At 32.2% G+C, this 14,488-nt stretch overlaps 1 protein-coding gene and 1 long non-coding RNA gene across 5 annotated transcripts; both read right to left on the reverse strand.

The window, feature by feature from the left end:
* Window positions 1–935: 935 nt before the first annotated feature.
* On the reverse strand, window positions 936–4,100 carry LOC145202111 (uncharacterized). Of its 3 annotated transcripts, none has more exons than XR_016450844.1 (4): window positions 3,645–4,073; window positions 2,419–2,961; window positions 1,595–2,141; window positions 936–1,499 (listed from the first exon to the last, which is right to left on the reverse strand). XR_016450844.1 is itself a non-coding variant. In XM_080075001.2 (4 exons), the coding sequence occupies exons 1-4, from the start codon at window positions 4,038–4,040 to the stop codon at window positions 1,013–1,015; spliced, it is 2,001 nt and encodes a 666-aa protein (XP_079931127.2). In that variant the 5' UTR covers window positions 4,041–4,073; the 3' UTR covers window positions 936–1,012. The 3 variants fall into 3 exon arrangements, 2 of the variants coding, with proteins under 2 accessions (XP_079931127.2, XP_089938436.1); XM_080075001.2 differs by having other exon boundaries at window positions 2,391–2,961; XM_090082310.1 differs by having other exon boundaries at window positions 1,595–2,961; window positions 3,645–4,100.
* A 1,548-nt stretch (window positions 4,101–5,648) lies between these two features.
* LOC149890787 (uncharacterized) lies at window positions 5,649–9,239 on the reverse strand. Of its 2 annotated transcripts, XR_016451055.1 has the most exons (5): window positions 9,129–9,239; window positions 8,474–8,726; window positions 7,534–7,861; window positions 6,691–7,344; window positions 5,649–6,199 (listed from the first exon to the last, which is right to left on the reverse strand). It is a non-coding gene; the product is annotated as an uncharacterized LOC149890787 (long non-coding RNA). The 2 variants fall into 2 exon arrangements; XR_016451054.1 differs by lacking the exon at window positions 9,129–9,239 and having other exon boundaries at window positions 8,474–8,959.
* Between the last annotated feature and the right edge of the window lie 5,249 nt (window positions 9,240–14,488).

Raw genomic sequence — 14,488 nt, forward strand, 5'->3', positions numbered from 1 at the left:
AGGCTTTGGAAAGCCACAGTTCCCTTCTAAAAAAGAAATCACAATATCAACTAAATTGGCAGATTTTGTTCTATTAGATTCATGGTTTACGTTTTACGCACTAAAACTGCAGCCAAGCTTCTTAAATGAATCTGGAGCATATCAAGCTTCAATCACTAATATTCCAGCAATAAATGTCATGGGATTAAGCTTAGCAGCGACGTTTTAATAGCTGTCAAGAATGAAGCAGTGTACTAAAACAAATTGCAAATGATCGAAAAGGATCGTCAAAGGCAATCAGATTTAAGAAAATCAAGCTAAAGTTTATATAAGCAACTAACTATGCACTGTAAACTATTACCACTGTATTTTTAACTTTACTGACAATAAATAAACACTAAATAACTTAATAAAAATTAATAATATAATGTTTTCCAGCTGTTTTTTTTGTTATAATTGTCGCGTAATACATTATTCGCTATGTTAATCAATATACAAAACTTTGGATCAATCGAGGACCCCTTAAACATTGAGTTAGAAAATTGAAATTTCACACAAAAGCTTAAAACAATATTTGGAAAAAAATTAACTTAGGTACAGTCAAAACTTTTAATTTTTACAAAAACATGGGGCGTTTGATGCACCCTAATAAACAGATATATTTTCAACTTTAGTTAAATTTAAATTTTTACGGAAATAAAATTACTTTTTTGCAGTTAATTATGTGAATAGTTATTATTAGGAAATCGTTTAAGTCCTCAAATCAAATTTAAACGTGATCTACAGTTCATAGCGCTTTAAAAATTAAAATGTGCTAGTTGTATAAATTCTTTTTAAAAGATAAATTTTTAAACTAAAAAATGCTGATGGTGCAAATGGGTGATGTTGCAACTTACACAAACGCGAGCTCTTTAAAAATATATTTGGCAAAAAATAACAAAAAAAAAGCTTAAAAATTTAAAAATATTGATTTATTTTTTGAAAGTTTATCGCTTGAAAGATCAACTTAAACGATTAAAATTCTTGATATCAATCAAAATTCCAATCTCACTTTCTCAGCTGCACGAAACTGATACAAAAAGATAGCAAACATTATAAGTCCAAACAAAAAAGAAGATATGACGCGAACAATATTTTTAGTCAGATGAGGGAAGGGCATCCAATCGATATAAACAATAAACTCCGTTTTTAATTTGCAAAACGACAGATCGCGTTTAAAAACTTGTATGCTGAAGTGGTAAAGCCCATATCCAGTGAATTCGATAGAACTATTTTTTTCACTTAACAAAATTTTACTACCGTTTTTTGTTAAACTAAAATTTAAAATATTAAAGTCGCTTCGATTATTCAGCTCTTTTACAATATAAGGGAGAGTTAAGCTTTGTTTTTCTGTCCCATTTAATAAGAAAACTTTTGGGGTAAGTTTTTCAGAATAGTATAGACGATATGCTCTGTTTATACAATCCGAGTTACCGAGGATACTTGATACTTGCTGAAAAGCTGTGCAACTACAGGCTGATCTAAAAACACCAAACAATTATTATTTAACTGCACATTTAAATAATTTTTAAAAATTCTCACTATCTATACTATATAAAAAAAATTTGAAACTTACCTATTAGGCTTGCCGTAGCAATTTTTCATTTGAGCTGTTTGAGCGATCGTATTTTGTTTGTTATAATGTAGTCTACTTGGATCTGCATTATATAAATTCATTAAAATGGGTCTATTTGCTCCTGGATGCGAAGGAGGCTGATAATTGATTGGTAGATGAAAAACTCGGCATAAGCTTTTACCATCTCTTAAATCTTTCTTAAGCATGTCAACTTCAGAAATATTATGTGGATACTCAAAAAGTAATTTAATTTTTCCATTACATGACCCTATAATGGTGACAGTTTTGCTTGTTTCATTGCATTTGTTATGAAGCAAAACAGTTGTGAAATGCAATATAGTCTTCTTCTCTGCAGCGTTCCACCTCTGCTGAACTACTATTTTCATAATTTGTTTGTTTCGATGTTTGAAGTATGCGGAATGTATATCTACAAACTTCATGTCCGAAAGTGAGGCATCAATTAAATTAACATCAGTTAACTTTCGGGGAAAATCAATTTTTGCTTTAAGCTGGAAACTCACTTCAAATCGCAATATCTCTCTTGCATCTAAATAAATTACCGTATTATGCAAATTATTTATTTCCAAAAGGTACGGACATTTGTCATCAGACTTTAAAAGTAATTCAGAAAACGAATGGTATAACGAGTCAAAGCAAGCGACTTGATTTCCTACTAAAACTGCCCCTTTTATCAACCTATATTCAAAATGAGTGGAATTGATCCGATACTGGACAATCCCTACAAAATCTGTTCCTTTAAAGAAATTTCCTTTTGCGAAATGAACAGACGTCTTACTTGTAATAGTTTTTTCTGAAAGAAATACCTCAATGCAGTTCGGAATCGTAGAATATAATTGTGAAATAAACCACTGATTGGCAGCACACGAAAAATCGGCGTCTTTTACATCAACTTTAAAACGATTGCAATTAGCTTTTATTGAAGTAGAGTTGATCTGTTGATCTACTCGGCACGATACCTTCTTTTCAAGACAGCATATTGTCTTATTGAGTATATCATCCAACCAAATATAGTTTTTCAGTAACGTTATTTGAACAGCTCTTGAAGTTCGCCCAGAGAAAAGCAGAGAAGAAGTTGTTATCATATTAGTACTAGAAGGTAACGAACGAATCAAATAATATGATGATACTTGTTCGTTCACTCGACGGAAATCAGCGAATCCATAATAAAATAATTGAATGTTCCCCATCAGTATTTTAATGTTCTTTCTATGCTTTAAAAGCAACCAATCGTTTGCAATTCTGTAAATTTCACTGTCCAAAAAGGCGTCAGCAAAGATGTTGGCTTTTACTGAAATTGGTCTGTGAAAACTGCAGTCAGTCCTTTGAAAACCACACCCACTCCATTCCTAGAGAGATTCATTTTTATTTGTTTTGTTTTTTTATATATATTAAAAGGTGTTAAAACTTCATTACTTGATTTTTTTAGAACATTAATAAGCTTCAATCAAGTGAATATATTATTTGGTTGCACGCGCACACGTTCGTAGACGCACATGCGCATGGAACCATACATGCAAAATCCTCAGATACTTAAATTCATTTTTTCCTTTTCTTCTTTAAACGAGTTTTTTAAAAGTATAGCAGCCAAACGTATCACAGAAAAAAAAAAAAAAAAAACCTATATGATCTCTACGTGTCCTAAATAAGAAAATATTTTGCTGATGAAAATGTCGTTTATAAAGTTTACATCACATAATATATCTCTTCTAAGATCATTCGATAAATAAGTTAAAACTTGTGAAGTAAAGAAAATTAAAAGATTCCTTAACAAATGTTTATACTTTGAAAAGAGTTAATGTTATAATGGATTATTTTAACTATTAAAGACATAAAAACCCTTTTTTTCTGTTTTTTTTTTTTTTAAATTTCCTATTTGGTAAGTAATCAACGAGGAAAAAACTAAACGATACCTTAATTGCTTACAAGAAATATTATCAACATTTAAGCTCTTTTCTTGATGATAAAAGATTTATTGCTCATTCCAAACTACAGATCACCGAAGTTAACACTTTTTGACTTAAGCACATACCTGATACGTAACATGCTCGGCAATTTTCACTGTTGAGTTTTCCACAATCTCAAAATTTATGAAGAAAAACAAAGGATTATCTTTAAATAACTGATGGGAATCACCGGGGATCTTTAATGAAAAAAGGTTTGCAATATTCCAAGAAATGAGTTTTTCTTCCCAAATATTTTCAACAGCTATTTTAGCATAGATAGATAAATTTAACATTTTAAACTGCGTCTGACAACCAATTTGTGTTCCTATGTTTTCATGACTATTCACTATCAAAGCTTTTAATCCATTTTTTCGAATAAACTCGAGATTTTTAATGTTCATACTATGATTTAAATTCAACAATTCGTAAGTGGTAACGATAATATTCGATATCGATGAAAAGAAAAAAAGATAGCAAATCATTTTTTTCTAAAGATTTTAAAAAACTTCAATGACAGTTGGTATAATAAATAAATTCGAACTTCGAATTCCACGAAAACGATGGAAACCAGACATTCGAAAGGGGGTGGTTGATAGGGATTACGCCCAAGGCCTTTTGCTAGGTGTGGGTCCACCAGTTTGAGTGATGAAAAAAACTTTTTAAAGTGTTTTCAGTTCTCAAAAAACTTTTGTTGATTACTTAGTGTTTTTCGAAGATAAACAAGTTTGCAAATGCATTTTTTTGTTTAAATAGGAAAAAACACGCTACAAATGATATTTTTTTCCTGAGATCAGTAATTTCAAACCTAGAAGTAGAATTTTGGAGATAGTACTATTATTAGCACCAAATAAAGGAGAATAAGCTATAATAACGCTAACAGAGAATCTTGCACTTATAAAAGAAAATTAATGAATTTCTAAAAGCTTTCAAACTACTTTTAAAAATTTTCTTCGCATCGATCGATCATCGAGTTAGAAGTCATTGGAACGAAAACGTTGAAACTAAAATTGACAAGTGTGTTTGGTAATATCACCCTGGCCTAAGGTGACTTGACATATATTATGTCTGGCCTCACCGGCGGAATGCCCGAACTAGAACTCATTTAAGATGCAGTGTCGTGTTTTATACCGAGTGAATCACCTGTACTCCCTTATATAGTTACGTGGAAATTTCTAGAAAATAATGTACTGTTAATTAAGCATCTGCGTCTCGTTATTTTTTTTTTATTCGAGACGAGACGATCCAAAAAGTTTTGTCCCGATCAGCGATAAAAATTGAGACAATTTTCAACTTTCAGTGGAAATCCGGAATGATACCGAGATGAGATGTCCCGAACAAAATAGGAGCTTTACAATTTCCCAGAATTTACATCTTTTTAACGGGACATAATGAGGCATAACGAGACATAAAGAGACATACCAATTAATTCTTAATGTGAAATTTAAATAATGAACTTTTTTAGACATTTTTTGAACTGTTTCAATGGTTGAGCGGTCTCGCTCACAAGCTAGTATGCGAAAGGTTGCGTGTTCGCGCCCTGGAGGAGGAACATCGTTTTTTCTGTGCGGTTGTCTTGACTCATGATCTGCATCATCCCCATCAAGGATATCTGAGCCTTCAAAGATGCAACGAGTCAAACATATGCATGAGTTTACCCTGTGGATGAAGCTTTTGAGAGCCTCTTTTCCTCCTATTAGTTGTCGGGCAGCGGATATTGTCCGTTGAAACAGTTTTGCTTCTTCTTAACAATTTTTTATTTTATTTTGGTGTTATAATTGAATTGCCGAGCGGTCGAATGAACAAGTTCAGAAAGCAGAAGGTTGTACGTTCGCGCTCCGGCAGACTACTACTTGGCTAAGACTAATAACTTTCCTCTGAGTTAGGTTACAGCTGGTATTGGTATAACAGACCTTCTTCAATGATCTCTGCTGGGGTGTAAACTTTAACTTTGGTTTACCGGCATAATAACTTAAGACTTATCCATTTAGTATTCTCCTGGAGGGCTCGGCCATTACAATTGTTTTTGCTACTTTATCGTGATTTAACTATGTACCGAGACTTAACAAGACAAATAAAAATTGAAATGAAAGTTTACATGTATTTTATCTATTTTATTTGCCATGTTGTACTGTAATGCACAAAAACTAAATTTTATTGGAAATGAGGAGTAAATAAAAGTCTTTAATGATTTGACTTTGTCAAACAGTTCATTTAGCTCTTTCTCTTGTTAAAGGTGTATCAGTTGGAGCAGTGGATGGTCCAGCAACAGAAACTGTAGTAGAAGCACTTGAACTAGATTTGCATCCATTTGGAGTTAGGTATCTGGTGATGAGTGGCGTAACACCTGGTACATGAGACGTTGTAGCAGTAGATGTTCCAGAGGAGCCCGTACTTGGCAAACTTGTCTTTTGCTGAATCTAAACCATATCATCAGATTCAACAACAATGGTTTGATCACTCTCTTGAGACAACAATTCTGGAAGGAAATTTAAAAAACTTTTTTAATCTGAGAAAAATTTAGGTTTGAAAAAAATTTTAAGTTGAAACAATAAACAATAACAGGAAATATTTATGTTTAGCCTATCATGTATTATTAAGCAAGCCCTAAATAAAACTTTAGGAAAGTTGCATAACTGCAAGGCTTTTATAAACGTGGCAAAATTTAAGAATTTACTAAAGACAAAGATATAACTAAGATCTTTAGATTTTTTTGAATGCACTACTAGGATCTTTTTCATCTTCTGAGGTCAGTTTTCAGGACTTAATTTGAAGACAATCATAGTTCTGTTGGATATAGAGTAACTTTTCAACATTTTTCGGTTGAAGCTTAGTCCTTTTGCGTGTGACTATATTTCCTCCTGCAGAGAAGGCCCTCTCGGAAGTGGCCGAAGATGCTGAGATTGCCAGGTAACGTTGTGCTGCTTCAGCCAAAAGAGATAAAGTCAATTCATGTTTTTTCGAAAATACAAGAATATTTTCCTATGCTTCTTTCCTTAGCCAGAGATGCATAGCCTTTTAGACATCCCATTCTTTGGCAATGTTGGACTTGCTCCGTAATTGCTGCGCCTTGTGATTGTTGAGAGTGAAATTCAATCACGTCTTGAGCCAAAGAATCTGTTTCCTCCTCCAAGCTTGCATTGGCCGTTGGTTTATCCATTATTTTAAGCCACTTGCAATGATTGGTGTGGTTTTCAACCCTGTTGATGTGGTGTTGCAGATTGTGGAGATCACCAACAACAGTGTGTAGAGTCGGCTTTTTGTCTTCACTAAGTCGCTCATATGTCTCTGTCAACAATTTAAGAGTAGGCATCAGTAGGCAAAGATTTTAAACTTTTAAAGTCAGAGGGCACAAGAGAACCAGCATTTTTGCTGGGTCAATGCTTGGCCTTGCTTAGATTGCCAAAAGAGGTTCTTTCATGTCAAAGACACTCTGCACACACATGTATCTAGAATTCCAGCGAGTGTTGTTGGCAAGGATGAACTTTTTGTAGACCAACTCGAAATTCCCTGTTCATAGCTGCGCTTTCAGCCTTGATCCTTTCATTCTCCAAATGACTCTTTTGCGTCTTTTTTGCTAAGCCTTTTAGCACAAGTGATTGCATGGTCTACTGTTGTGATGGCATTGACAGTATCTTTGATGGCCAAATTCAAAGTATGGTCCATGCAAAGCAAAGACTTCTAAATAAAGGAGCACTTTGGAATTGGACCTTTGACATCAGCAGTATTTTCATGAGTAACGACAACTGAAACAGTTCCTAAGTTACTGCAGGTAGATTGGTAACAACCCTAAAAAAGTAATAAAAAAATTCAGCAAACTGAAATGTCTAGTAATATCGCAGTATGGCGAGGTATGTCTCATACAAATACTTTACTAGTTATAAATGCGCATAATGGCGAGATAAGGCATATCACTTTAAATGTTGAACACAATTAGCTTAATTAATGTAAAAAAGTATATTTTACAATTAAAATTACATGTCGAGCTTTTTGGCAATGTTATCTGCAGTGTGCCTCTCACTGAACAGATTGACAGAAATGACAAACTTGTTCAGGTTCAACTCCTTGTCAATGCATTGAACAAACAATTATTGGTATGGATCAAAGTTCCTTAAAATCCAAATGTCCGTACTTAGAGCCACTCCTGGACTTTCCAGAACATCAGTTTCCAAAACTTTATCCTTAGTCTTCTTGACATTGTCATATAACATACTTGTTGGGCTTGATTTGCGCTAAATAAGGTAATCTGGTATGGAAAGTCGCCTTTTCTTAATGGACCGGTTGAAAACATGAGGAGATTTTTCACCTGGAAAAAATATATTAAAATAATTTAGTATGTTATGTCTCTTTATGTCTCGTTACGTTGAGGTACAAAAAATTTGCGCGGGACTGGGTGCTTATTCACCAAACTTTCGTAACTTTTGCGCAGCTCAACTAAGGCTATGGAAATCGTAAGTTCAAATTGCTATTTGGTATTCACCAATGTTTCGCAGCATTTCCGTAAAGTTAGGGTTGCGCATAAGTTACGCTGAACTTACACAAAAACTTATGAAAGTTTTTTTGAAGCGCAACTGCGCAAGTTTGGTGAATACGACTTTTACAGTATTGAACTTACGCCAAACTTACGCCAAACTTACGCCAAACTTACGCCAAACTTACGCCAAACTTACGCCAAACTTACGCCAAACTTACACACAAAAAAAGTTTGGTGAATAAGCTCCCTGGTAGCTAATTTCTTAATTTGGGGTATAAATTGAACATTAACTCAATAAAATAAGTCATAAAAAGGGTTGTTTTTTGTAGAAACTAAAAAGACAATACAAAAAAACGTTTATTTTAATAAAGAGTTAAAAATCATTACAATATCTTTTTAAAATAGAGTTGTTACAAATAACTTCATTTTACACTTTTAGCTCACCTTATTGTTACTCATTAGCCTCATCTTCATTATAGATGTTTTCAAGTTCGTCCAAGGCCACATTAGAGTTTCTCTTGTGGACGGCTTTATGTTTCTCCAGCTCTTTGAACTCAGGAGGATGGGCATGAAGTAGGTGCTTACATATGCCAGATGTATTGCTATCATTGACCTCATAAACATTGCCACAAAGTTTGCACCGACCATTGGCCTGGCTTACACAACGGTCATCATGGGTTTCGTCTATTTTTTGCACCTGAAAAAATTTCCAGATATCACCTTTGCTTCCTGGCATCTTGTAGGCTATTTGACAATTTGGCTTTGACTATACTCAAACAATGTCTGATATAAAAGACTCACTAACAATTTTAAAAAATGAATTAAAATCCAGGAGCTATATCTTGGTGTGTCAACTTTCCAGAGAGTACTGATGTAGCCATGTCATTTCCCGAAAAAATGAAACTATGTTATGTGGGTCTTAAAAAGTTTGGACAATTCAACTGAACACAATTCAGCTTTATTATACCAATTTAGTAATTAACTAATTTAACAAAATTAATCCTTTTTTATTAAAACATACATAACATTCAAAATTGGTATATCTCATATTAGATGTCTATGTATTTCTTGTGTCATTAAAAAGTAACAAAAATTTTACCTGCTTTTAATGCATAGACGGTCCAAGAAAGATATTTTAATGCTTTTAGCGTTAAATTTCACTAATATATAAGAATTTTAATAAGTTTTAACTTTTTAGTTTTTGAAAAACTTTTGTAATTGCTATTGTTTTTGTTGTGGGTAATCAAGGGTTTAATTTGTTAATCCTTAATCCGCGCGTTCGAATGTCTTTTTTTTTTTTTGTCTCGTATCGTAATGAAATGTTTCTTTTTGTCTCATATCGTAATAGAATGTCTCGTATAGTTATGTCACGTCTCGAACCGTTATGGCATGCGTCGTTTTATATCTATCTGTCTCGTAACGTTTCATAATATCCTGGACATAATTTTTAAATTCCTAGAGACAAAATTATTATCCCTATTTACAACTTTATTCGGGACAATTTTTTCCTTTGTCTTGTTATTTTTTTCCGGGATATTTCTCGTCTTGTTATTCTTGTCCCGTTTCATTTCCAGAAAATGATTCCGAGACGCAGAGGTTTACCGTTGACGCATTTTAAAAAAATGCTAGAACATTCTAGAAAATCATAGTACTTCCCATGTCCTAATGAGATTCATTTGTAATGGCGCAAGTGTAAAAGAACTTTTTTTCCAACCCAGTAATTTAACGTGGACCATGATGATTTTCTAGTTAAATTGGTTTTAATTTTTTTTTTTTTTTTGGGGGGGGGGGGGGGCATATCAGTTTTTAATTACAACAGTTGTAGCAATTTTAATTAAAACCACCTTACGATATTGATTTAACTTATTATTCTGAAGTAACCGCTAGGTTTAAGTCTTTCCGCATGGATTTTTTTTTTTTTTTGTAATTTACAAAATATTTGCTAAATATCTATTAATGTCAACAAGAACCTCTAGGGAGACGAAAGAAACAAAGTTAAAGTGGGTTTAAAGTCAAAAAATTTTTGCTATTGTTTCAGTACAAAACATTTGGATTTTTATCTGTTTTCTAGAATGTTTATAATTTTAAAGAATACATTCAGGAATGAGTAAACTTCCAGAAAATTGTGGAAATGTGAGAACTTTCCATAAGCATTTAGAATATATCAGAATGTTACAAAACTTTCAGGAATCTTTTTAAGCTTTTTTTTAAGTTTTTTTAAACTTCCCTTTTCATCATAACAAGTTCAAAAGTACCGTTGCTTCAAACAGATATTTTGTTTTTATTGCTAACTAGAGCTTGGTAGGGCATGTTAAACTGATAAATAGTTTTGCATTTATTCCAATATGTTTTTACGTTAGTGCACAGTTGTACCTGTTTACGTGAAATCTTAAAGCAGTTACACCGTTTTACAATTAATCCAGGCTCAGAAATTAATCTCTAAAAAAGTTTTGTTTTAAACAAACGCATGTTGATCAGTGCCACTAATTGTTGAATGCCGTATCTAATGTAAATTTGCGTGTTTTAAATCCACGGTCGTTTGCAAGAGGAAAGTTATTATACGCATGCGCAGTAGAGTTATAAATAATTTAAAATTTTAAAAATGGCTACGGATGCAAAACTTATCATTGACAACAAGTAACTTGTTTAATTTTAGATAATTAAATAGGCTTTTAACTATTTTTTAAATGAAATTATTGTGAAAATAACTTTCACCTGTACTAAGAAATGTTTTAAATAAAATACAAAACCTCTGAATGTGAATAAAATCTACTTTCAGCTAAAGCTACTTTTACTGTTTTTGTTTATAATCTTTAAACCTTTTTTAAAAAAATTTTGAGCGTAGAAATTTTAAAATTTTTATTTATTCAGCAAGATAAGTGTTTATACTATATATATATATATATATATATATATATATATATATATATATATATATATATATATATATATATATATATATATATATATATATATATATATATATATATATATATATATATTGATTGGTTATGTATTATATCAAAATAATACAAAGCTCTTGTGCGTAAAAGAGTGCTCAATATTATAATAATAGAGCAATATATATATATATCTGTTATTTAAATGGAGAAAAACAACATTTTAATAGTACTTAAAGTTTCGTGCCTTACGGCAATCATCAGCTATTAATTACAAATTAAAAACGTAAAAAACCGTTTAAAAACGAATCAAATTTACGGTAGAACGAATTCTGACGTAATGAGCAAAAAGACGCAATCATTTAGTCTTCAGTATCAAAAGAGGATAAAAGGAACTTGTTAGCATGTCGACATTTAGATAATATTTCGCTTCTTTTGTTGAGTAGGTTGTTTTCTTTATGCGATAAAATTTCAAACTTCTCGTGAAGGCAAAGGTTACAGGTCTTGGTTTCAGGGTTGGAAGGTTTGCATCGCTTTACAATTCTCCACTTTATTATAGGTGTGATGGCTTTTTCTTTTAATTTCCAAATTTCCTTTGAAAGTTCTGTATCATTCTTATACCTGACCGTATTAAAAGATTTTACATGGTTAGCATATCTTAGTTTAAATGGTGTCTCGCTAATGCCAAAATAAACTTTTTCTTTGAGTTCAAGATTTTCGGAACTCACGATAGCTTTATAAACGATGTTGCTTAATAAACATTGATTGTTTAAAGGGCAAGTAGTTTTGTTAGTACAGTTGCAAGTGTTTTTTGGTATGCTTTTTTGGTCTTGTAAAATTTTGTGGTTATGCGAATTAATGATGGATTTTACGTTTCGCATACAGCTATAACTTACCTTGATCGAATTTCTATTAAAAATTTTGTGCAATCTATGATTTACCGGGAAGTGAAGGTCAACCAATGCAAGTAAACGGTTTCCTATTTTTGTTTCCACGTTTTGACTGAATGGAGGGTTAAACCATATAATGTTTCGCTTGCGTTTTGTATTTTTAGTGGTGGCAACATGATGTTGATAACTAAGTTTACATTTATAGCCTGCTTTATTTAAAGCCTCTTCGTAAGGTGGAGTAGCATTTTTAAAAATAAGTTCGTTTGATGAAGTTGAAGATAATCTTAGTTCAACAGTGCGAGGTAGTCTTTTGATAACACTTGGTGGATGGTTGGAATCACAGTTGACGTAACTCAGTTCGTTATCACATTTCGAGTAAGGTCGAAAAGAATTATCATTAAGATCAAGTGTCACATCAAGATAATTTACGATTTTCATATTGCATTTGATGGAAATAAGAAAGTCATTACTTTTAAATATTTTCACGAAATGCTTTTTGATTTTTTCCATCTGCTGGCCGTTTTTGTTTTTAAATATTGCTAGCCCGTCGTCACGATATAGCCCGAAATCTTCACTTTTATAATATTGAGAAAGTTGAAATAATAGAAAGATTCCTACTAATTCACATACTTCAGCACCATCGTAAGCCCCCATTGTAACATCGAACTGCCCCCCATTTTTCTTAATCCACGTTTCATTGTTGTTAAAAAGTAAAGATTTTCTTGCATGTTTTATTATTGCTTTTTGCTCCGAGTTTATTAAAAGGTGCTGTTCGGCAAAGTTGATTGCAGCGTTGAGAGTTTTTTCACTTATTGAAGGATAAAAATCATTAATGTCAAAAATTAGAAATTTGTAGAGATGCTTGTTTTTAATTTTTTTAAACCAGTCGGTAACATTTAAGGTGCTTTGCCATTGGTTTACAAGGAGCTTACTTTTGAGTTCATTGTTGATTTGAGATAAAATAAATTTGCTTATTCTTCCTACCTCGTTTTTTGCTGGATTTAAGAGTCGAACAGTAGGGTTGTTGATAAAGTTTTCTTTGTGGTCTTTCAATGTAATAAAACATCCAGAAGAACCGTTTATTTTGATTTTACTATAAACATCGTGGTTCCGCAAAATGTTATTCCCTTCTTTATTTATTTTGTCTTTTAGTTTTGTGTCACCTTTTTTGTAGGTGGTGGTGATAGCATTAGTTAAAAGGTGGTTATATTCTTCTTTAGATAGCTTGTACATATTTGACGTTTTGTCAGCCTTTATTAGCGATTTATTAGACATTTGTATGGTTTTTATGTCCTTTTTCATTTTATTTTGAAACGTGTTTTTGACTTTTCTAAATTTTATTGTTCTAATTAAATGTAATACGTCCTTTTCGAAAGAAGCCATTTCTTTTATTTGCGGTGGACATTTTATCGAATTGATTCCATAGATCACATAATTATGATCGTCTTTAGAAGTTAGTTTGCTGTTAATGAAAAATAACGCCTTCCACCTCATCTTCTTCAAAAATGATTCAGTTTTCTCGATTAGCTTTAGTTTGTATTCTTTTTCCGATGGTATTGGTATGTTTTTGATGGAGTATCTTAAATTGAATTTTTCCATTTTACTGGACGAACTTGAGTAGAGTGCTCAACTAGTAGGAGCAAATATATTGATTGGTTATGTATTATATCAAAATAATACAAAGCTCTTATGTCTAATAAATCGCTAATAAAGGCTGACAAAACGTCAAATATGTACAAGCTATCTAAAGAAGAATATAACCACCTTTTAACTAATGCTATCACCACCACCTACAAAAAAGGTGACACAAAACTAAAAGACAAAATAAATAAAGAAGGGAATAACATTTTGCGGAACCACGATGTTTATAGTAAAATCAAAATAAACGGTTCTTCTGGATGTTTTATTACATTGAAAGACCACAAAGAAAACTTTATCAACAACCCTACTGTTCGACTCTTAAATCCAGCAAAAAACGAGGTAGGAAGAATAAGCAAATTTATTTTATCTCAAATCAACAATGAACTCAAAAGTAAGCTCCTTGTAAACCAATGGCAAAGCACCTTAAATGTTACCGACTGGTTTAAAAAAATTAAAAACAAGCATCTCTACAAATTTCTAATTTTTGACATTAATGATTTTTATCCTTCAATAAGTGAAAAAACTCTCAACGCTGCAATCAACTTTGCCGAACAGCACCTTTTAATAAACTCGGAGCAAAAAGCAATAATAAAACATGCAAGAAAATCTTTACTTTTTAACAACAATGAAACGTGGATTAAGAAAAATGGGGGGCAGTTCGATGTTACAATGGGGGCTTACGATGGTGCTGAAGTATGTGAATTAGTAGGAATCTTTCTATTATTTCAACTTTCTCAATATTATAAAAGTGAAGATTTCGGGCTATATCGTGACGACGGGCTAGCAATATTTAAAAACAAAAACGGCCAGCAGATGGAAAAAATCAAAAAGCATTTCGTGAAAATATTTAAAAGTAATGACTTTCTTATTTCCATCAAATGCAATATGAAAATCGTAAATTATCTTGATGTGACACTTGATCTTAATGATAATTCTTTTCGACCTTACTCGAAATGTGATAACGAACTGAGTTACGTCAACTGTGATTCCAACCATCCACCAAGTGTTATCAAAAGACTACCTCGCAC

This window comes from Hydra viridissima, unplaced genomic scaffold, assembly GCF_058129835.1.
Source record: "Hydra viridissima isolate aposymbiotic clone 2 unplaced genomic scaffold, HvirCarnegie_v1 scaffold_3, whole genome shotgun sequence".
Lineage (NCBI taxonomy): Eukaryota > Metazoa > Cnidaria > Hydrozoa > Anthoathecata > Hydridae > Hydra > Hydra viridissima.

Coding starts and splice junctions, on each gene's coding strand:
- LOC145202111 (XM_090082310.1), bottom strand. CDS start 4,040: ATGATTTGCTATCTTTTTTTCTTTTCATCGATATCGAATATTATCGTT. Junction 2,962..3,644: donor CCGAGCATGTTACGTATCAG/GTATGTGCTTAA, acceptor GAATCTCTCTAG/GAATGGAGTGGGTGTGGTTT. Junction 1,500..1,594: donor TGCTACGGCAAGCCTAATAG/GTAAGTTTCAAA, acceptor TGGTGTTTTTAG/ATCAGCCTGTAGTTGCACAG.